The sequence below is a fragment of the Harpegnathos saltator genome, unplaced genomic scaffold (assembly GCF_003227715.2).
Source record: "Harpegnathos saltator strain DR-91 unplaced genomic scaffold, Hsal_v8.6 scaffold374, whole genome shotgun sequence".
In the NCBI taxonomy this organism is placed as follows: Eukaryota; Metazoa; Arthropoda; class Insecta; order Hymenoptera; family Formicidae; genus Harpegnathos; species Harpegnathos saltator.
The window spans coordinates 625,390-647,242 of record NW_020230177.1 but is presented as its reverse complement, the minus strand read 5'-3'; the positions used below and the strand labels follow the sequence as shown (position 1 = coordinate 647,242).

Here is a 21,853-nt window from a genome sequence, read left to right as displayed (position 1 = left end):
GTCGAAGTTTAATCAAACTTCTAAAAGACTTCCGGCGCCGGTCGAGGCGCGGCCCCACATTGCGATTCGTGGATTCAGGGCGAACTTCCGGTTCTCTACCTCGCTTCTCCCGCGTCCCTCGTTTTCCCGTGCTACTCGCGCTACCCTTATTCTTTCTGGTGTGCCCATCTACTCAGCATCCCTTCCTCCCTCCCGCCCTCGCGCACCTTCAGAGAGTTACATTCTCAGTCTCCTCCTCGCCCGACGAGCCGATAGCGAGACTCGCGAGACTCGAGGCGCGAGGATCGCCTTTCGGGAAATTGAATCCCGTTCCGAATCCGCCGAGGGTCTTTCCAGCAACACGGCTGACACGTCGCGCGACGTCGGGTCGCACTTCGGTTTCCTCTTTCGCGACGCGGCAGCAGAATGTTTATGCGCTCAGCTGTGTGTGGAGAGAGGCGTGTCTCTTGCGCCGGAATCAATGATAGGTCGCCGGCTAACGATAGATAGAATCTCGTCACCTTTCCGTAGCTCCTAAGAGGAAACGTCTCGGCGCCGCCTGAGCGCGCGCGCGCGCGCGCGCACACACACACACATGCTTAGTAGCTTTTGTATTCAACGACGCGGCGGTTTCCTTTATCGCGAGGAAACCGAAAAGTGGATTAAAAAGCGAAGATCTTCTCGAGTTTGCCCGGCGGAACGAACTTTTACCAAATGCGCAGTTTTTCCGGCGAATAAAATGAACAGTGCCACGGCGCCATGGCGAATTTTCAAATTCCGCCGGCAGCCGGGCACACTCTCGGTTTAAGTTGAGAAAAGCTTGCGATTTGAGTTGTGTTTTTCCTAGCTTTTGAATTCTGTTCGGATTACTCGCGAGACACTCGTGCGCGCGTGCACGCGAAGCTGTTTTATAAAACCATTTCCGTGCATACACAATATAAAAAGATCTCGCGCAGTGCGAGAAGAAATTTCTTTTCGCACGTGTGCCCCGAGAGAGAGAGAGAGGGGGGGGGAGAGAGAGAAAGAGATGCTCGGTGTATACGCGTCTCTCTCTTGATTCCTTCGCGCAATTTAGTGAATCAGCCGCGAAGGTAATAAGCCGTGCGAACGCGAGCGCATAACGAAGGCGCGACTCGCGGTTGGGTCAACGCATCTTTCATTTGGCACCGCAGTCTGTTTGTTACAACTTGATATCCTGTGCCTCGTCCTGCCCGCCCTTCTGTCCCGGTATACGACTATTGTTCCGCAGCCAGCCTTCCTATTTTGCGGAGTTTACGAGCCGCTGTCGCAAAGATAGCAGCGTCGATTTAACTTCGAGAGGTGGTTTTACCTTTTACGGCCCATTACACCGTCTTACCTACCCCCGCACCCTCCATCCGCTGGTGTTTTGATTAAAAGCGGAATTTACAAGTCGTGCCTCTACCGCGCGAGTTTAACTAAAACGGCAGTCATTGCCGAAGGACGAGGGAGCCGAAGAGTCACGCATAGCCGCGAGGAAACTTCTCTTCACACTCCTAAACACGAGTATGATCGCACTCGCCTATCGCGACAAGGTGTACTTTCACAACGGAGTGCACTCGATTGGACTCAAGACGAATATGGGGGGGTTGGGTCGATCGCCATCTGGAAAAGGCACCTAATAATCTCCACTCGTCGAACGAAGGTGCGAACAAGTAGTGCGCGATCGCGAGAGAGGGAAAAGGGAGAAGAGAGAAAAGGAGTGAGTGAGTGAGAGAGAGAGAGAGAGAGAGAGAGAATCTCGCAAAAAACTTCCGCGACAAAATTTGTTTGGTAACCGCGTGAGAGTCGGGACGTAAAATCAAAGTCCTCGGAGATACGTCGAGCTGCTGACAAACGCAGGTGGTGTATGCACGCACGCATACACACGCGCGCGCGCGCATACGCACACGGACGCACTGCGGAAACATTTAAACGCGATAATCGCCCCACATACCCGCGTGTTCCCCTGCGTCCATCAAAAGTTTTCGAGCGTTAATTCGCTTAAGCCGACGGGGAGAGCAAGCGTCGCCGGGGTGCGTTGAACCCCACGCCGCGCCGTGGTGGACTCGCGTTGTGCCGCGCGCGAATGTCGCGACCCTAAAGCCCGAGTCTCCGCCCTTTCGCACTCATGAGCGACAACGGTACGGGTCAATTTTGACCCATATCTCGTCGGGGTCGCGCTAACGCCTCGTTAACAAGAGGTCGGTCACGTACAAACGGTACTTTGTCCTGCAACGCGTCTAATGCGTGTAACGCTAAGTACAACGAGCGTGTTGGTCGGCTTCCGCGAATGTCAATCGGAACGTGAGACGCCTGAGAAAGACCGCGAAATTAATGGAACCAATCCGGATGGGAGAGTGACTCGGTTACTAGAGAATGCTGATGCAGTGGATCGTCAAGATGAGTGCGACACGTTGAAATATATTCCGTACAGCGAAAACTAAGGCAGATAGCTAAGCAAAGCGAAAATACGGGAATCGTTTTGGTGCGTCGAAAAATTATTGTCCGATCTGTGAAACGTGATTGCGACCAAGTATTACGCGTCGACATTCGCACGTAGTTCGCAACGTTTTAAAGTTTCCGAGCGTTCTATGTCGGATCGCGGCGCGCAAAATTTTCCGCTACGTCATGCATCTTTTTCGGTCGTAATATGACGTTTTCACGTATGTACACAACGATATGAGAGTACATAGCACAGAAAATTAATATCAACGCGCGCTGAGACAAAGGAACATTCCACGAGAATGGGTGCGAAAAAAGGTGGAAAGTATAAGGCACATTCTGGCGCACGCTATTTTATAAGTGGGTGTCCCGCTTTTGTCGCATTATTTTGTGATGGCAAATTGTCAGAACTATTTGCAGCGGATTTTTCATTAGCGAAACTATTGAGAAAAGTAGCGAAACTGTCGAGTAAAGTAGCGAAACTATCGGTTTGAGTATTTGATAAATTTTTAATATTCTGTCTCTTTGCAATTAAGACATCAATTAAGATTTTATTAATATAAAAAGATCAAATGAAACCTAATTAAGAGACGAACTCCTAAATTCAGTAACTCTCCCACTATTAATTGAAGAACGTAGCTATAATTCATCTGGCTTCGTGAAATTTAATTCATGAAAATCAGACTTAGACGATATTTTATAATTTAAAAATCGCTTTGACATTTTCGCTAAAAAAAAATCGACTTCAAACTAGCCAAAACTCTCATAAAAAAAGATAATATGGAAGTAGAACATTTTGTACAACAATAATGTGAAAGTTAAAAATACCATTTGAGGTTAAAAAAATTCCATGTTAAAGTTTAAAAAAATTTCATTGTGCATAAACGTGGTTTTTCTCCTCTCGCTCTCTCTCTCTCTCTCTCCCTCTCCCCCCTCTCCCCTCACTCCTTCTCTCTCTCTCTCTCTCTCCGTTTCCCTATAGAGACAGAGAGTATAATCCATTAATTTCGACCAAACTCTTCAGATCATAGAAGTTGACGGGTCGGCTTTGTATCCACGAGATAGACGTTGCTTCCAACAAGTGACCCGACAACATTGGGTAACGTTGGATGCTGAAATGTCTGTCGTCGACAAATCAATGACGTGGCATGCGAATTGGGAAAACGGACCGTTTGCTAGGACATTACGTTATTCGCGAACCAATTCTCATGCGTCTCGTATCGGAAAACTTACGATTTCGACGCGATTTCGCTGCACAGTTCTACGGGACGTTTTTCTAAGCTCCGCTATTTCTAAAAGGGACCGGGGCCTCGAGGGGAGACAATCGATAATATTTTATCGCACGGAGAACTTGGAGCGAGAGACTCACAATTTAATCAAGGCGCGATAAAGTCTTTCAAGATATTAATCTCGCTTTCCCCCATCGCGCACATCTCTCGTCGAGTTTGCGTCGATTCGTCGCCGTTCGACGCCGCTCGACGACGAACTTCTTACATTTCCCCGTCAACTATTCCGATCTGTAATTTTCCGCGCGACAATACGCCCGTTATCTATTGTGCGGAGGTAGCGATGTAAAAATGCGACTGAAAATTTACAGGGCTCAACTAAACAGGCCATCGAGGAACAAAGCGTTAATGCACGTTACACGCGCGATCGCCGACGCAAACGTTACTTCCAACAGATTGCTCGTCCACAACAACGTCGGATGCTGGAATATCTGTCACTGACAAATCGATGACGTAGCGTTTCACTTCGCTCGTGTATCGCATCGATTCACGAAGACTCCGTCAAACACCTCTCTCGCGACGATGACGACGACAACGACAACGTCGACGAGGACGTCGACAATGCGAGTCATTTTTGCGACGGCAACGAACGAACGAACGAACGAGCGAGCGAACGAGCGAGCGAACGAACGAACGAGCGAAGGAGCGAGCGAACGAGCGAGCGGACGAGCGAGCGAACGAGCGAGCGGACGAGCGAGCGAGCGAACGAGCGAGCGATGCGAGTCGCGTTTCGCGGCGTCCGAGAGAGCAAGAGTAATCCAATTGAAGACACAGGACGTAGGACACGGTCGCGATGGATGTTTCCTGAGAACACAGGAATGGCGACAAGTGGCAGAGTGCTCTGCGCGCCGGCAAAAAGGCAGGAAGGGTCGCCGGAAAAATACAAAAACATGTCCGCGCGCGAGCGCGCGCGCGGACGCGGACGCGAGCGCGGACGCGAGCACGCGCACTCGCGCGCGCTTGCGAGGGAAAATGTTTGCGGAGTCAACGAAATGTGCTTTCGCGATCGCCTGGCGAGCTTTTTCCCCCGTTGCTCGCCCGCTCTTCCTTTGCAGGCCCGCACTCGGACGTCGCCGGCGCGCCGGCCGTCCGGGCGAAGTTTCGCCGCCGCTGCTACGTTTAAAACGCGATTTCGAGGCCGTTGCGCCTCGCGTCGCAAAGGTATGTTTGTCGAGAACTTCAAAGCGCACAATTACGGGACCTCTGAGAGTAGAAGCCGCGTGGGTGTTCAAATATTTCTTTGTCAAGCATCGGCACTTCCACGACGATGCGGTAAGTAAGAGGAATACTATGTACCGTGTCGCGGCGACCCGGAATTATGACTAAAATCGAGTAAGTCGGAACGAGTTTATTGTCGTTAAATATTGTTGTACTTGACAATCGCGCCTCGCCACGGAGGTAGATATTATAATGCAGCAACAGCGTGAAAAAGTTTAAACTCAAACTTGCCACCCGGAAGATTCGCTCGCGCTTCTACAACAAGTTCCTCGACAATCGAAGCTAATTTAAATGTCTCAACAATGTGACGCGCAGACAGACTGTTTCCCGAGAAATATTTATCCTACATTTTCAATTTGTCTTCTCGCGAGAAATCGTTTTCTTGTCGGTCGTACCGTAATAGTTAAATGCAGAGCATGTCTTATGTATCATCTGTGCGCCGATTCACGCGAACACGTCGTTATCCGCTGTACATCTCGTCTCCATCGGTTCGAGAAACGAGTTTTGGAGAAAGAAAAAGAAATGGGAATAAGGGCGCAGGAAGCAGTTCTGCCTGATTTAATTCCCGGCACGCTTTCGTTACCAGTTATATGACCAAGGACGTTTCATATTGAATGCGATATTATTCGGGCTGGTAGCTCGGCTAGTCGGCACCCTCGGCATAGTTAGACCGGGTTTATTAGAATATGGATATGACGTCATGGAAATGCCGTCAGGATAATCACGAAAGTGACTTGACGACTAATGTCAAACGCCCGACCGAACTTGCGAGATTAATCGGCGGAGCGATCTCGCGATGTTTGCATCTGCGCGAGCCGCGATTTTACAACGCGCTCACGGCAATCGAAACGATGTTCGTAAGCAGTTCGCCGTCGATCGAAGCTGACGCATCGTGCTCCGATTTTTATCGACGACGCACATCTCCCACCGGTGAAAATTACTCCGATAGGATGTAAATTCTTAAACACACGTCGACACCGTAAAAACATGCGAAACATGTAAAATGAACCGTGTACATCGTAAAAACCGCATCGACAATTCCCCGCTAATAGCGATTTATCAACGCGCGTCAGTTTTGCGGCGCGCGTGCAGAGAATTAAAAAGATAATCCCGTCAGCTGGGAGTAAATCCGGCGGTGTAACTAAAAGCGTTACAAAATCCACGCGCGTGATGGAAAAAAGCGCGATTATGTCGTACACACCTCGCTGTCGCAGGTGGTGATGGTCTAGTGGTATGGTGGTGGCGGTGGTGCTGGTAGTGGAGTTAGAGAGCAAAGCGGTAGAGAGAAAGAAAGAGAGGAAGAGAAACGAGCGAAAGAGAGAGAGAGAGAGAGAGAGAGAGAGAGAGAGAGAGAGAGAGAGAGAGGGAGAGAGAGGGGGAGAGAGAGAGAGGGGCAGGAAGAGCGGAAGGATGGACGATAGAGGGCTCGTGGGAGAGATACGAAGAGAAGGGGGTGACAGGGGGTGCACAGGAGTTCGCGTTTATCGGTCGACGAACTGGCCGCGTCCTCGGTGTCAGCGTTATTCAAAATGCAATTTGCATCGGTGGCGCCTGCCCACGAAAATCACGAATGCGTCCTGATTAGAGCAAGTTTTCCCGGCGTTCGTTGTCGGAGGGTTGAAGCGGGCCGAACGACCGAATATCGGCCGAGGAGTAAAAGAGAGGGAAAAAAGAGAGTTTCGCGATCGACACGAGATGTACGCCGACTAAAGGAGGAAAAAGTAACATGCGGATACAGAGACAGAGAGGGAAAGGGGAAAAGAAAAAGGAGAGAGAGAGAGGGAGAGGGAGAGAGAGAGAGAGAGAGAGAAAAGGAAAAGCCGCGACTAATTGCATGAGATACGCGATTGTTTCATGCATATTCAGCGAGTCCTCGAGGTGGGAATAGCTGATCGCCATTCCTTCGGAGGAAGATCTTTCCCTCCTTTCGAATTCCCTCTGCCTTTCCAGGCGAAAGAATTACGAATCTCAGGAAGCTCGTTGTCTTTCTGTCTTTCTCCCTCTTCCCCAATGGAGAAACACGATCATTAAATACGATCGTCGTAAGCCGCGAAGTACCCTACTCGACGGTAATTAAACGCAACGATCTTGTCCCGCTACTTTTTTCCTCTCGGTTACCATTGTAAGACGGCGGTCGTCGGTATCAGTCTCGGTCGGTCGGTCGGTCGATCGATCGATTAATCGCATGAGATATATTTGTACAATTACGAAACAATCCGCGTACGTATATAATACGCGCGTGAGCAATATAGCAAATTCGACGAGTCATAACTCCGCGGGCGAATCGCAAAATGGCAGCCACCTGCGCGATCGATAATCGCGATATTAATGCAATTGGCTCGTTCGTCGACTTTTTGTATGCATGCATGCGCATAACGCGGCGGCAACCATGTGCACCGCGGCTAATTGATAAACACGGCCGCTCTCAACGAATAGCCGCGTTATAACAGTCTGCGCGGCCGCTTTGTCGAAAATCAACGGCAATTCGACGGCTAATTAATACTGTTTTTGATATGCGCGCCGCGCCTGCTCGTCAATCAGAAAACCATCCGCGTCATGCCACACAGCCCGGAAATCTCGCGATTCGCGACCCTCGTCGCCATCGCTTCGCCGTCCACCTCTGTCGAACGTATCACGCCTGTCGATGAATATCTTTCGCGATTACGATGAATATTAGCGAGCATTACCGACTCTTTATCGAGTTCCATTAAAAAAGCATCGGTTTACCCCTTTCCCCTCCTTCATGTAGCCACGCATATCGTGTGCCGCTTGTTCTTCGTATCGTGTGTATATATCGCGTTTGAGTCTATCAAAATATTTAATATGTAACGCATTGTTGCGCAAGAAAATTTACGCCATGAAAAACAAATATCATTTACGAATTCTGGACGATCGCGAGATTGCATTGACTCTAAACTTTGGCCCTCTAGAAAATAAATATTATTTGCCAATTCTATCACTATTCCAATCACTATACCAATCACTATTCTGTGAACGATCACGAAGTGGCATAAACTTTTAACCATTCCGATCTCTCCTCCGCATTTATTGCAAATTCGGCGTTAATGGGCGATCTTTGTATCCGGTATTCAACAATGCTTCACCTCGTTGACGCGCTCGCGATCTATCGCAAATCTAGCGCGAGATTATTTAATATCGAGTGCTGTGAGAAACGTTATCTACCGTTGGAAATAAATTTGTAAAACAACTGCTTCGTTTATTGTAATACAACGGGCGCAAAACGTGGCAATCCGATTTACGCGACTAAATAGAAACAGATAGGGGGGAGGAGTGGGACAGAAGGGGAAAACAGAAAGAACATGAAATTCCGTCGAACTGATGTTTTCATTATCGATCGGCGCGTTACAGCCCTCGTTCACAGAAGATCGACAAATTGCCGGCCGCAGGCTGTGTGGACCGTACAGCGGAAGTTGCGATTTGGTAGTCGACGAATGACGCGCTCCGGCAGACGTGATGCGATTTCCTGCCGGCGTAGGACTCCCGCAAATGCGACGAATATTATTTTTACGAATATTATCAAGATCTCACGTGTACATATTCGCATTCGTACACGTATGTGCACGTGTGCATGCGCGCGCACATACACACACACACATACACATACAATTAACGATCGGCTTTGCGTCACTCTGTGCGCACTTTGAGATGCAGCCAGACGGAACACGCGCGCGCGTACGCGGCTTCCTTTTATGTGCTCTCGCGTAAATTACTGTTTTTATTCGCGACCTGTCTGTCGCATCCAACCTAACGGTATATCGCGCACTAGAGAGAGAAAGAAAGACATATATACGCGCGTGAAGTGATCCGATTGTAATGGATGGCGAGCGTAACTTTTTGACAGAGAGATAGAGAGAGAAAGGGGAAGGTGGACGAGCGAAAAATGCACTTCCAGCTTTCTCCAAAAAAAAAAAAAAAAAAAAAAAAAGGAAGGAAGGAAAAAAAGAAGAAATACATGATCGCGCACATTCGCGAGCCGCGAAATATTGCGCGCGCGCGATTCGCTGTCGGCGAAATTTCTATCGGCGGCTACCTAGCGGCGCGCGCGCGCGCGCCGAATATGCCCGGCCGATGATTGATAACGACGGGGAAACCGGGTCACCCATATTTTTTTTCCTCTCTCCTATAGGGATGCGCTTTACAACGGGCTTTCGCTTTGACCCTTTTATTCCGCGCGCCCGCGCTCTGATTGCGAGCGTGCAGGCGCGCGTGTCGCGTGTCGATGTCGGCGTCCCGGCGTATGTATCCTTCGAGTTTGTTCCTCTCTCTTGGCGATCGTGCGGACCATCGAACGGGACGGCCGTTCGTTCTACCACGGGGACGGGAACGGTGCTCGTTGTACGGCGCGGCTGTTGAATAATTCCGCGCTCTCAACGGGGAGTGCTCATGACACGCGACTCACCGATTCTTTTAGTTTGTCGCAAGCGCGATACAGTCGAATGCCATCGTGCAATCAACTATACAAGCGAGAAAGAGCTTTCTTAAACGCCCGAGAGAGAGAGAGAGAGAGAGAGAGAGAGAGAAAGAGAGAGAAAAGAAGAAGAAAGAGAGGGGTGTGGGATACGATCACTAAAGTTCCGACACGATATTCGAATATTCATCGAGCGCGACTATTATCGATAAGCGTTGCAATTCAGCGTGGGCGAGCTTTTGTTTATAAATCGCGAGATAGTAACTGTAAGGTTATATCGTCGTATCACCGAGTGTTCTACGTGTCCTCCTCTCCCTTTCTCTCTATTTCTCTCCTTTCTTTTTTCCTATTTGGAACCGCTGAAAATCCTGTAAGTAGACATTCTTAAGCGTTCTGTCAAAAAATCTTGTGATCATATATCTCCGTCATATTTAAGAAACCTCCTGCCGTTCTGCCGTTTATGCGCGCGGTTAATTGCGCGACTCAAACGCATTTTTCACGGCCACGAAAGACGAGAAGAATCGACGAGTCACATGTCATGATCTCTCTTTTCCGTAAGGGATGGAACGCCGTCGGTCGTTCGCACGATTTGGCATGCGTTCACGCGGAAAACGCGATCCGACGCGGCGCGAGAGGATTAATAATCGACCCCGACGTTTTCGCGATTCTTACCATCGCGAATAGTTTGGCGTTTAGCCTCTCGCTCTCATCCTACCTCCTCTTTCTCCCTTTATTTTTCTCTTTCGACGTTTCGTGATGCATATCGCGCGACTGACGAAGCAAGCTCGACTCGGCAATGTCACTATCGCTTCGCGTGGCTTTACGATTTAATGCGCACGCGTACTCGTTTTTCTCTTCAATTTTTTTTGACTACATCCCAACTGTTTTTTATTTACTATCACTAGTATTTTTTTGACGTTGTTTCGCTCGTATTGATGTGTCACGACGAGCGTTCCGCGTTAGTTCGTTTGTCAAATTCGTCCGAGTATCTCGTGCCCGTAAAATAACACATTTCTCGATTTTTCGAGTTTATAATGACGATTGAGCTTTGATGTGAAAATATGCTTCGGCAGGGGAAACACAGCTAGGCTTTTCATCGCGAAGTTAAATTAAAATTGAAACGACAATAGCCACTGCTATGCACCTTTTGTGCATGAAAAAAAGATATTAAAAAAAAAAGAATACAGATAGTTTGGTGCATATTACGAACAATATTTAATTTATCGCATGCAATATCAATTTTTGCCAACGACTTCGTTTTATTTAGTATGTTCCGCATATTTCACAATTGCTGCAAATATGATGCTGAACTAAGAAAAATGAATTGAGTCGCAATGTCGAGAGCAATAAGCGGAAAAGTAAAACTGATGAAACGATAAGTGGTAAAAATCTGAAGATTCGTGTCGCGAGAATGAAAAAAAGATATTTTCCTCAAAATTGCTGAAGATTATCGACGAGCTCATTTGTTTTCTCTCTTCGGCGTTCTTAATACCGAAACTCACAAGAGATGCCCTGCCGAATTTTCGGTGCAAGCCGATGTCGGTGGCAAATTTGCCAAAAAATTCATATTGAAAAGGATTTCTCCAAAACACTCGTCCGCGAAGCTTCGTTGCATAAACGCAAGATTTTCTGGGAACATTTGATATAATTCCGACGTCGAGCGGGGCGCGGGCGCGACTATCTTTCTTCAATTTCCATCAGAAATTCTATCAGCGCCCGCCACGCCACGGAATATCGCGTGATGATTGATAGCGAAGAAACTGGGTTAACGGCGGTCTTTTTTTCTCGTGTTTTGTTTCACTCGCGCCGTTTCCGCTTTCGCACACGTGCAATGCGTCGTGCGCGAGTCGCTCGGACACCTCAGCGAACGTCAAGACCACTGACAGCGAGTTAAGGTCGCCGGGGAAAAAATTCTTTCAAATTTCCCAAGGGGGATACATTTTTGCACCCGTTTAATGCATAAATCACACGCGGAATGAAACGAAAAAAGAAGAACCGCATCCCAACGCAATTAGCGTTAGAGGTGGCCACTCATTAGGAGCTTTGAGATTCAGACAGTCGCGACAGTCGCGATCGGGAAAATCCCGATCGAAATGACCAAGCCCGGTGAAAATATATTCGTGTTCGGCGAATTTGCAACGAAACGTGAACGAGCAACTTGTTATCAAAGCCGAATCGCAAATACGCAAAGAACGGGGGAGAGAGGGAGGGAGAGGAAGTGACTTCCAATCAGCGTAAAATTCAAGAAACGTTGCGGTGTACGTTGAGATCCAGTCTTCGCGGAAGATCCTCAGGTGGATAATCCGCAGAGACCGAAACGTTCCGTGCATTTTACACCGGATACAAGTACCGGGAGATTTTCCTAATTACCATCCCGCGTTCGACTCGCCTTCGCTTCGCGTTTGTAATACACCTGAGTGTACGTGCACAATGATATTACACAGCTTGGGAATTAAACGGCCACGTATACCGCTAAACGAGCGAATATTAGAATGCGAATCGCAAAGCGTTCACTCGTTGAAAGGAAAAATATGTACTGGAGATTTTTTAAACCCATGGAGCTTCGCTCTTCATTACGCTCGCAGAATTCACAATCGATAAGTAAAAACAGGCGAACGCGACGTCATTGAGCCACGCGGCTCATTCGATGGACCTTCGGTAATTTTTTACTGGTTCTCTCTTTCCTTCTCTCTCTCTCTCTCTCTCTCTCTCTCTCTCTCTCTCCCTCTCTCTCTTTCATCAACTCCAAACGTCATATTCCATTCGCAAACGAGAAACTTAAAACGCTTTGAGGCGTGCCGGAACGGAAGACGGAATAAACGTCTACTCGCGACGAATGAGGGACATTAAGAGCGAAAACGTGTCTTTTTCGAGGGCGCGCAAAGAGACGGACGCGGGAAAGCGTTCTCTCTGCGGGCATTTCGTGATTCAACCGCGAAAATGAGACGCGAGCTCGCACGTAGCTCGCAACTTTTTTCTACGCGAATGCATCCACCTCGCTGAATTATTCCGATCACAATTACCCGGCTCGACGAATCTCTCGGGGAAACGGCATATTTGACAGTTTGCGCGAAATTCCAACGAAGAGTATCGCACGCATTACAACATTAGAGATGCACGGTATATAAGATCGGTCCGCAAAGGAAAAAAAAAAAGAACATTAGCCCGGTCGGTGCGAGGCATGAAAGCAACAACAACGATTCCCGAATACCGCGCGAGCGAATATTGCCGCGAGTCGCAACCACGTAGCGATTTTATTTCTCGTTTCGCCGCCTATATCCCGATACTTCACGCACGCATAACGCTCTTACGGCAAAAATACAGATTACATTTTTTTCGCATTTGCTGCTTCGGTGCGTGACGCAAACGGTTTTTATTTTTCGATAACGTAAAAAAAGAAAGAAAAAATGCACACACACACGCGGCAATGTGTGCGATGCGGCGAACGTGTTACGCGCATCCGTTCGTGTACAGCCTACCACCCTCTCCCTTTAATATTCCGAGTGCTTTCCCGATTTCACACGGCGACGACATCGGCCAACTCGGTCCATCGAATCGGATGGCGAACATATGTGCGTCTGTGTATATATATATGTGTATGTGTGTGTGTGTGTGTGTTGTGTGTGTGTGTGTATGTGTGTGCATCTATATACAAGCGACGAAGCGCGTTTGCTCGAACGATTCTCCGAAAGCCGCTATTGTATTTCTTAAAAGCACGCGCAACACACGCGTCGGTGGCAAGCGTCGCGACATTTGCCGCGTCCGCGACAAACCACTCAGACTGATTGAGAAAATGCTGATACAGGTTCGACCGAGCAAGAAAATCAATCCACTCTCTCGTCGCGCGAACGTGCGTTCTTCACGGCACGACGGCGCAAAGTTCAGGCTTCTCCGTTCCCCGAAATCTTTGTTTCGTCTCGCGCAAATTTGGCGCACGCTTCCCTTCGCAAGCCGAGAGAAAGAGAGAGAGACGGTGGTGGCTCAACAAGTCGTGAACCATTTCGTGAAATCGCATCGCCCAGAGACATGAACGTCGGGAAAGGATGAAAAACGAACAGGGCGGAGAGAGAGAGAGAGTAAAAACGAGAGAGATCAGGCAAGCGACACGTTGCGTCGTTTATCCGCTTGATTGTGTAACACAGCGAGTTTATTTCACAAATCGACTTTAATTTGTTACCTTACGTGCGGCGTGACGTTTTGTCAGCCGCAGCCGGGGTATTTGCGGAGTAAATTTTCATCGTTGACCTTTGATAGCCGCGTGTCAGACAACAAGTTCGCGCGCGCGCGTGTTTTATTTATAAACTCGTTGGAACGTGCTCGCGCTGCCGATATCGTGTTTTGGGCTCGGTGTGTACCGCGAGCGTGTATTATTTAGCGGCGATCTCATTAGTTTTCTCGTCTAATGTTCATTGCGCGCGGTTGTACGGACGCGCCAGAGAGTATTGCGCTAAATGTTTCCCTATTATTTATCCCACCTGCCTCTTCAGATAGCGACCTAACCTGAATTTACATACTTGCCTCTTTTTTCTTTCGTACAAAAACAATTGGCGAATCGTCTGGTAACGACCTAACACGACGACAGAGTCATCGGTTTTTCACCGATCGCAAGCATCGATCGATTTAGCCAGTGATTATTACGTGTCAAACACAAAAACGATAGCGAATATCGGTGGACGCGCGAGAGAGCGCTATCGAAGCGTTTTTTCTCGCATACGCGTCTTCCAAGAAAAAACAATATATAATGCATAGGTACTCACCGCCAATCAGCGTGTGCAGCAGTAAGAGTAGAAATCGGCGCGTCGACCTCGTCATGGTGTGTTCCTCGATTTTTCTACATCCAACGGCCCGGAAGCGAAGATATCTTCTTCTCTTCCACTCTTCTCCTTCTCCGAACGATGACGCTCTCGCTGGCGGTGTTTGTTCACCCGCGTTGTCCACGCGATCGCCACGTGACTTTCGTCTTCACTCTCGGCCGGGTGTTCCGCGCGAGAGAGAAATGCTACGTGCAAAAATGAGCGAATTTTATATCCGACTCGCGCGACGAAAGATATAGAGAGTATCACGGGGGGAGAGGGCTATTGCGAACTGACAGACGATGGACGGAGACAACGACGAGAGGAGATGGGGGGTGGTGGTGGGTTTGGTAAGAGAGAAAGAGTGAAGCTGCGCGGGCGAAGTCTCGCCGTCGACTGGCGCGCTTCCGCGTTTCCGACCCCTCTGATAACCGGCCGGCACCCTCTGCCCCTTTCCGCGCGTGCCCTCGCCCGCACCGTCGTATCACGCGCGCCTGAACGGCCCTCGCGGTCATCCCCGTCGCGCGTTAATTCGCGCTTCACTCGGAGCACACACGCGCGCGCGAAGTAACTCTCTCACGTCTTCTCCCACGAACGGCAGCGAGAGAACTGTGTTACGATCTCGGCGTTTGCCTGTTTTTATCAACTTGGTTTATTTACTGCGATTGGTTCACTTCCATCGGAATTGACCAATCGCATTTGTCAATTCTGATTGACGACAGATGTGTTTGGTCGGTTCCGACGGAAACGAATCAGCCGATCAAGGTAACCAAGAATGATAGAAACAGGCATCAAAGGACGCCGGGCCACGATGGTTAATACTCCGTGTTTATCACCGGCGTCAGCCGAATGCGTAAACACATCGGCCCGACATTAACGGCTGCCTCTTTCGTGTTTACGTCACCGTGTGCGAGAATCGAATAACGTACGCTGAAACTCGGACGGAAAGCTCGATGTATCATGTGCTTAGACCGGCGTTTGCCGATAACCTAACCTAACCTAACCTAACCTAACCTAACCCTAACCCTAACGTTAACGGAGATCCCTCGTTCAAAGTATAAGTGGAAAGCCGACGTCGACTATTCTCGTAACTAACCTTGCGATCCATTCGCGTCTCCAGAATTCGGTGCGCGAGAGATTTCGCATCGATTATGCGAATCGAACAGGAAAGAATGTTATTGTGCACTCTAAATCGTAAGTTACGCGTCAACTTACGCGTCTGTAATACCGCACACTCGCGCTGACACCGAGATCGCGCCATTTTCGATACGCGATCTCTTGCGGAAGTGAACTTTCGCGATTTCGCGCGGCCATGTTTGGCGCCGAGTAAAGTAGCATATATTTCAACGAACGACAGAGCACTTTAGCGTGACTTACGCGACTCGATTTATACCACACGCGCTCGCCGATCGTTTTATTCGCCTCGGCGAGCGGTCTTTTCGCGTGCACGCGGATTTTATTCGAATTGTTACTCACCGAAAACAGAACCCGCATCATTGACCGTTACGTACTCGCGCCGCCATAGTTGATTGCCTGCGACTCTCGTACCGGTAGTGACGTGTTCTTCCGCTACGCTGAAGTTATGAGCACGAGTAGTACAGACGTATCTGATTGGCGGAAATCGTCGACTTCTAGAACGGAACACGGAACGCGTATCTGATGTCGCAACATGTTTAATGTATATTACCGAAACGATTACAAAGCGTTACAAATATATAATACAAATGTATTGCCTGTAATATATCATAATAAAACTGGATGGTAGAATAATGAGATCAAATAATGGCATAAGAAATAATAACGATGATAATTATAACCGACAATAATTAATTCTCTGTTGCGTTATTACACATGCGATGCGATACATGTTTGCTCTTTTGTAATTTTAAAATATTACCATGGTGGGAGGATCACTACTATATACTTAAAATATATTTTTACCCGTTACTTACCGAAGCAAATTGAAATAAAATTTGACTACACACGCATATCCTTTGATGAAATAGTGCACATGAGCGCACAAACGTTCGTGAGCTTTTATCCAATGAAAAATGCAAAGTAGCGAGAATCACAAAAATAATTCTCTGCCGCTTTTTAGACTTTCCAACGAGCGAAAAGTAGTCCTTGAAAGTGCCGAGTAATGATAATTAAGTGAATTTACATGTTCCAAGTCGTCGTTAATCTTACGTTGTAATCTTAAAAAAGCAGAAGATACACCTTTGTGTAATCTTGAAAATTTCTTTAATATTTTCTGATAGGAGAAAGAGAAAGAAAGAGAGAGAGGGAGAGAGAGAGAGAGAGAGAGAGAGAGAGAGAGAGAAAGTTTCCCACGTCAGAAAATGTTAGTTTGGCAACCGTCAGGAATATTAAACCGCAGAATCCAAAAGTTTCTCATCATGCTGCAGACGGTTTTATGAAAATCCACCGTAATATTTACGAAAAACTGCGTTCGCCTTTGTTTATTAATTTACTGTGAGAAGTTATGAAATGTTAGCCGTTTCCTTAGGCCATAACACTTTTACGAGCAAACTTAAGTTTGTATGAACGCGCAGAACTATTAAATTTAAAATCAACTTGGTAAACAACTTTTCGATCGAATTCAAAAGCTATAAAAGAAAATAGGATGAGAAGGGAAGGAGAAGGAGAAAAAGAGAGAGAGAGAGAGAGAGAGAGAGAGAGAGAAAGCCGCGGAAAAAAAGAGAAACGCAGAAAATATAAAAGTAATTCCAAAGGTATATATACTTACATATAAGTGCAGCATTAGAAAAACGTTTCAGAATACTCTCATTTATTTTGAATATGAACTTTTTTACGAGATCTACTAACAATACTTTTGAGAGCGAACGTTTGCACATGTGAAACTTTTTACGATAAACTTCGAGATCGTTGGAATAGATGGCGGTTTTTTGGCGGGTAATAGTTCGTCGTATTGCACAAGTCCTACCCTCTAGCTATTGAGTATCAGCATCCAAGCAGCTGTAGTGACCGTGGAAACCGGTCTGTATCGTGTTCTTACGCGAGTTGCGCAACTGTCGTAAAAGCCGAAGCATTGTAACTTTTGGCGCCAATCGAGCGAAAGGCGATATATATTCACGATCTACAATAAATATCTACAAGAGTAAGTACGCAAATAAGTAACAATGTTAAAAGCATTCCCCGAGTCGCATGTGACAGTCATAATAGCTGTTTTATGGGTGCGTTCGTAAACATAACCTAAAATTATGTTACAGTGCCTCCACGGAGAGCGAAGAAACGGACTGCTGAAGATCCAACGAATACGGAAAAAGCGCCGAAGCAAATCAAGAAAAAGCCAGGTACAAATTCATCTCGTTAGTTTCTACTCTCTATTAAGAATCCTCCTTTACCCAAGCATATACCACTATATGTTAAATATTATAATCTATATAACCGCGAATGCGTTGAACAAAATAGATGGTTTTACCTCTGAGCGTTAAAAATACAATTTTCCGTGCAATCTTTTGTATTGTTGTTAGAAATATAGATTTTGATGTTTCTGAAAGTCGTGCGAATTCTCATTGAAATCGACGCATATTGTTCATGTACAGAGAAGCTGTTTCTGAGCAAGCAATTAGAACATGTGTATTTTGTAGATGTAATTATAAAACCCGACTTACAATCACTCACGACGGGTGGTGTTATACTTGTGTTTGGACAAGGAGATGTTGGACAACTTGGTTTAGGAGAGGATGTTGTTGAAAAAATGCGTCCAGCAGTCATACCAGATCACCAAGATATTATAGCAATAGCAGCTGGTGGTATGCATAATATATGCTTAAAGAAAACAGGAGATATATTGACTTTTGGCTGTAATGATGAGGGAGCACTTGGACGAGATACCAGCAAAGAAGGCTCTGAGACAGTACCAGGTACAGTTGAATTACCTGGTAAAGCCATTCAAGTAACAGCAGGAGACTCGCATAGCGCAGCTTTGTTAGAAGATGGCAGAGCTTTTGCTTGGGGTTCATTTAGGGTATGTTTATTTTAATATTGTAATTTATTTCAACAAAATCATCTCTGTTGAATAAGATAATAAATTGATTTATAAACTATAGGACTCACATGGTACCATGGGATTAACATTAAAGGGAAACGAGCGACTTCCAATAGAAATATTACCTAATATAAAAGTAGTAAAAATAGCATCGGGTGCTGATCATTTAGTGTTACTTAGTGAAAGTGGACGTGTATATACCTGCGGATGTGGAGAACAGGGACAACTAGGAAGAGTAGCCGCACGAACGGCTAGTAGAAATACCCGACAGGGAATGGGCCCACTATTAACACCAAGCCTGGTTGAATTCAAAGTTAGTAAGAAGCTTGAGTTCGCCGATATATGGGCAGGAACTTATTGTACATTCGCCAAAGAAAGCCAAAAAGGGGATATATATGTATTTGGTCTAAATAATTATTATCAAATCGGTAAGACAGAAACAAATGTTTGAGAAAAATTGTATATTATTCGATTTTATTTACTCGTATATTCGCTATAAATGTTCAGGTTTAAAGGATGCCGCCACTCATTTTCACCCACAAATGTCGAAAACATTTAGTGGTAAAGTATGGAAACATATCAGTAGTGGACAACACCACACCATCGCTTTGGATGACGAGGGGCAAGTTTTCGTAATGGGTCGCAAAGAATATGGCCGTCTTGGTCTTGGAACTAATTGTACGGACGCAAAAGAGTTGACACTAGTCCCTGCTTTAAGTTCCGCTAAATGCATCCATGTAGGTGTAGGTAGCGCACAATCGTTTGCAGTTACAGAATTAGGTAATGTGATGTGAAATTATACATGTAATTATACGTTTTACATAAAATATATGACGCTCTCGGAAATAGTTGGATCAAAATATATGTTCTAATGTACATATACATTGCATAATGAATTTTAGATTGACATATATATATATATATATATATATAAATGGTTTTATTAGGTGAACTATACTCGTGGGGTATGGGCACCAGTGGACAACTTGGCACAGGGGAGGAAGTTGACGTTGAAGAACCGATATTAGTTAAAGGAAGACAATTGGATGGCAAGACCGTGGTACGTGTCACTGGCGGCGGTCAACACACATTGGCTTTGGCAACTGTCCGTCCAGTGAAAGATAAAACCGCCGGTTAACATGAAAATAAAACTGCATGGATATCAATGTGTGATACTTATGTGTAAAAATAAATCGAACCTCTTTATACTTATTTTCTAATATATTATATTCATGACATCTTGAAATATTGGACATTTGAAGATGTTTACTGTTCGTTAATTGGGCAGAAAAGAAAAGTTGATTTATTTCTACTACTTTTACATATTGGTATCATGCCACAAAGTAGAAGTATGATGAAAAAAAATATAAATTTTTCATTAAGTTTCGGTTTCTTCTCTGAAATTACAATATCGAAATTTGTACATAATCTGTCGTGCTGCCATGGATATTATCATCATGTTTGTGACAATTAATATTAATTACTTGAATTTGCCTTATTTTTACCTTACTATTGCTTACATATGTATTCCTAGTAAATAAACTGTTCGATTTACGGATCAAGAATTGTGTCTAAGAAAGCATACATAACACATACATACACAAGTAAGTACTTTGGAAGGACGAGAGATTATATTTTGAATAATCAGAAGAAATGTTAAATAATGTAACAAATCATCACGAGTATAATGAAACTTATGTTGCTTAAGTTTGACAAAGAATAAATGTAAAATTTGCCATTATAATATGCATGTTGTTTGTACTGTATGTTTTTTAGAGATATGTTGCATCAATGATCATTAATTTTATTTTGTACGTTGTATACTTGTATTTTCATGCAGAATAAATCGTTTGTATATAAATAATATACTAATTTATTTAAACATCATTTCAATATATAAACTTTGTGAAACAATGTTTTTATTTCATGCATATTGTAAGGCAAATATTGGTAAAATATTAAGTCAACCAAAAAGATTGTTTTTTATATATGTCTATAAATAAAAGCAAATGAATGCCGAATGCTTAGAGAAGATAGCAGCAATTACTTGATTAATGAATAATTCATTTTGATTGAAAACAATAAAGTTAAATTTTATTCAGAAGTTAAACCAAACTTTTTGACTGACCTAATAATACATATGTTATCTCGAAAAAGAATATTAAAATAAAATATCTGAAACATTATAAAATCAGAAAAATTTGCATTTTATAAATTTCATCCATTTATTTTATTATTATCAATTTACTACTAATAATAAAATACAGAACATTATATTCTCTCTAGTCCAGTCTAAGTCAAACAAACTATACATTCTTCTGAAATATATAATTTGAAGAAAATTAAGATAGTTAACTTACAAGAGGTTACAAAAAACCTCCTTCAGTTGCAACTAGAGATGATTAACTTAACTTGTCTTTGGCTGCTCTTGTAATTTTGCTTCTTGCATAGAAAACTGTGTAAGTTTCTTGCCGATACGTTCATGAACATCTAAGTACTTAGCAATACAACGGTCCAGACATATTGACTCCCCTTTGCCTAATTCAGGTTCGGTATACTTTGGAGTTATGCACTTTCTGTGACATGCAGATGTCATACGATTATACATGTCTTGCATCATTTCTATTTCCAAATCTTGTACTAACTTAAGTTTATCTTCATCCAGTTGTGGTAATGTTGCCATTTTTTTTAATATTGTGCTTTGATTATATCTTTCTTCTGTGAATTTTTTATTTCTTAATAATTAATTAATCTACAATATTTGATTCTTTTATACGTTGTCTGGATTTCATAATCTCATATCTCTTAGAATGAATGTCATTCTTTGATAATACAAATGCGTAAAATCCTGCACCAGCAGCTATGACCCTGCAAACGGCGTAAAATATTATTCCTCTAAAACGTGGATTTTCATGTACACAGTACATGCAAAAACCAAGATTATTTTAAAACTATGTGCAAGAACTAATGTGCAAATCTATGTATATATTTAAAAACACGAAATTAAGAACTTTTGATATAATGATCATATTTTTATAACATTTAAGGTTAACATTAACACTGAATATTGCAAATAGTAAATAAAAATAATTCGATGGAATTATTCGCTATATCAATGTAGACCTACCATCCAATTCCTACTTTCGCCCAAGTTGGCAAAGTCATATTTTTTTAAATGTTACTAAGCATAATTCAAAAACAAGTAATGAAAATGCATATACCTGAAGGAGCGTACCACGCGACCAACGTAACGTGAAAGGAAAGGGTATTAAGTCGTTATTACACGTGTGCGACTATCTACGGCTCTTGTCACACGCAGAATAACGATTAGAAACTACGTTTACACGGCAACGTTAATCCGGATTAGTAACTACCGTAGTTAATGTAGTTTCGAATCCGATTAGAGTATATTTTTAGATCTAAAAGAATATACTAATCGGATCAAAGAATTCACTAATTACGGTTGTTACTAATCCGGATTAACATTGTCGTCTAAACGTAATTAGGGCCAGAGCACAGACTTCTGCATAACGCATAATACACAACGCATAAGAGAATAAACCAATTAGTTTTCTTCATTTCTGTCCTGCGGGGGGAAATGAAGAACTCTGATTGGTTGATTCTCTTATGCGTTGTGTATTAAGCTAAGACTCCATGCATGCGGTGAGCTGCGGCAAATGCTGCGGTGACCAAT

The 21,853-nt window shown here is 44.7% G+C and overlaps 3 protein-coding genes across 7 annotated transcripts in view; 1 reads left to right on the top strand and 2 right to left on the bottom strand.

The window, feature by feature from the left end:
- The window catches only part of LOC105189402 (hemicentin-1), a 194,145-nt gene extending 179,438 nt beyond the window's left edge, over positions 1-14,707 (bottom strand). For 2 of the 4 annotated variants that reach the window (XR_003113173.1, XM_025300546.1), the window contains exon 1: positions 14,112-14,705. Coding sequence is in view for 2 of the 4 variants with exons in the window: in XM_025300546.1 (XP_025156331.1) it covers positions 14,112-14,166 (55 nt within the window). In the remaining 2 variants the exon portion in view is untranslated. Of the gene's footprint in view, positions 1-14,111 lie in introns of all 4 variants that reach the window. The other 2 variants (XR_003113175.1, XM_025300545.1) reach the window with 2 other exon arrangements.
- Positions 14,708-17,108: 2,401 nt separating this feature from the next.
- Rcc1 (Regulator of chromosome condensation 1) lies at positions 17,109-19,903 on the top strand. The gene is made up of 6 exons (XM_011151444.3): positions 17,109-17,265; positions 17,378-17,461; positions 17,759-18,138; positions 18,221-18,587; positions 18,667-18,939; positions 19,107-19,903. Coding segments are annotated over exons 1-6 (1,296 nt in total). The 5' UTR covers positions 17,109-17,264; the 3' UTR covers positions 19,298-19,903.
- On the bottom strand, positions 19,083-21,564 carry Tim10 (translocase of inner membrane 10). Of its 2 annotated transcripts, none has more exons than XM_011151458.3 (3): positions 21,381-21,562; positions 20,520-21,027; positions 19,083-19,262 (listed from the first exon to the last, which is right to left on the bottom strand). In XM_011151458.3, the coding sequence occupies exon 2, from the start codon at positions 20,840-20,842 to the stop codon at positions 20,567-20,569; it is 276 nt and encodes a 91-aa protein (XP_011149760.1). In that variant the 5' UTR covers positions 20,843-21,027; positions 21,381-21,562; the 3' UTR covers positions 19,083-19,262; positions 20,520-20,566. The 2 variants fall into 2 exon arrangements, with proteins under 2 accessions (XP_011149760.1, XP_011149768.1); XM_011151466.3 differs by lacking the exon at positions 19,083-19,262 and having other exon boundaries at positions 20,409-20,735; positions 20,805-21,027; positions 21,381-21,564.
- Between the last annotated feature and the right edge of the window lie 289 nt (positions 21,565-21,853).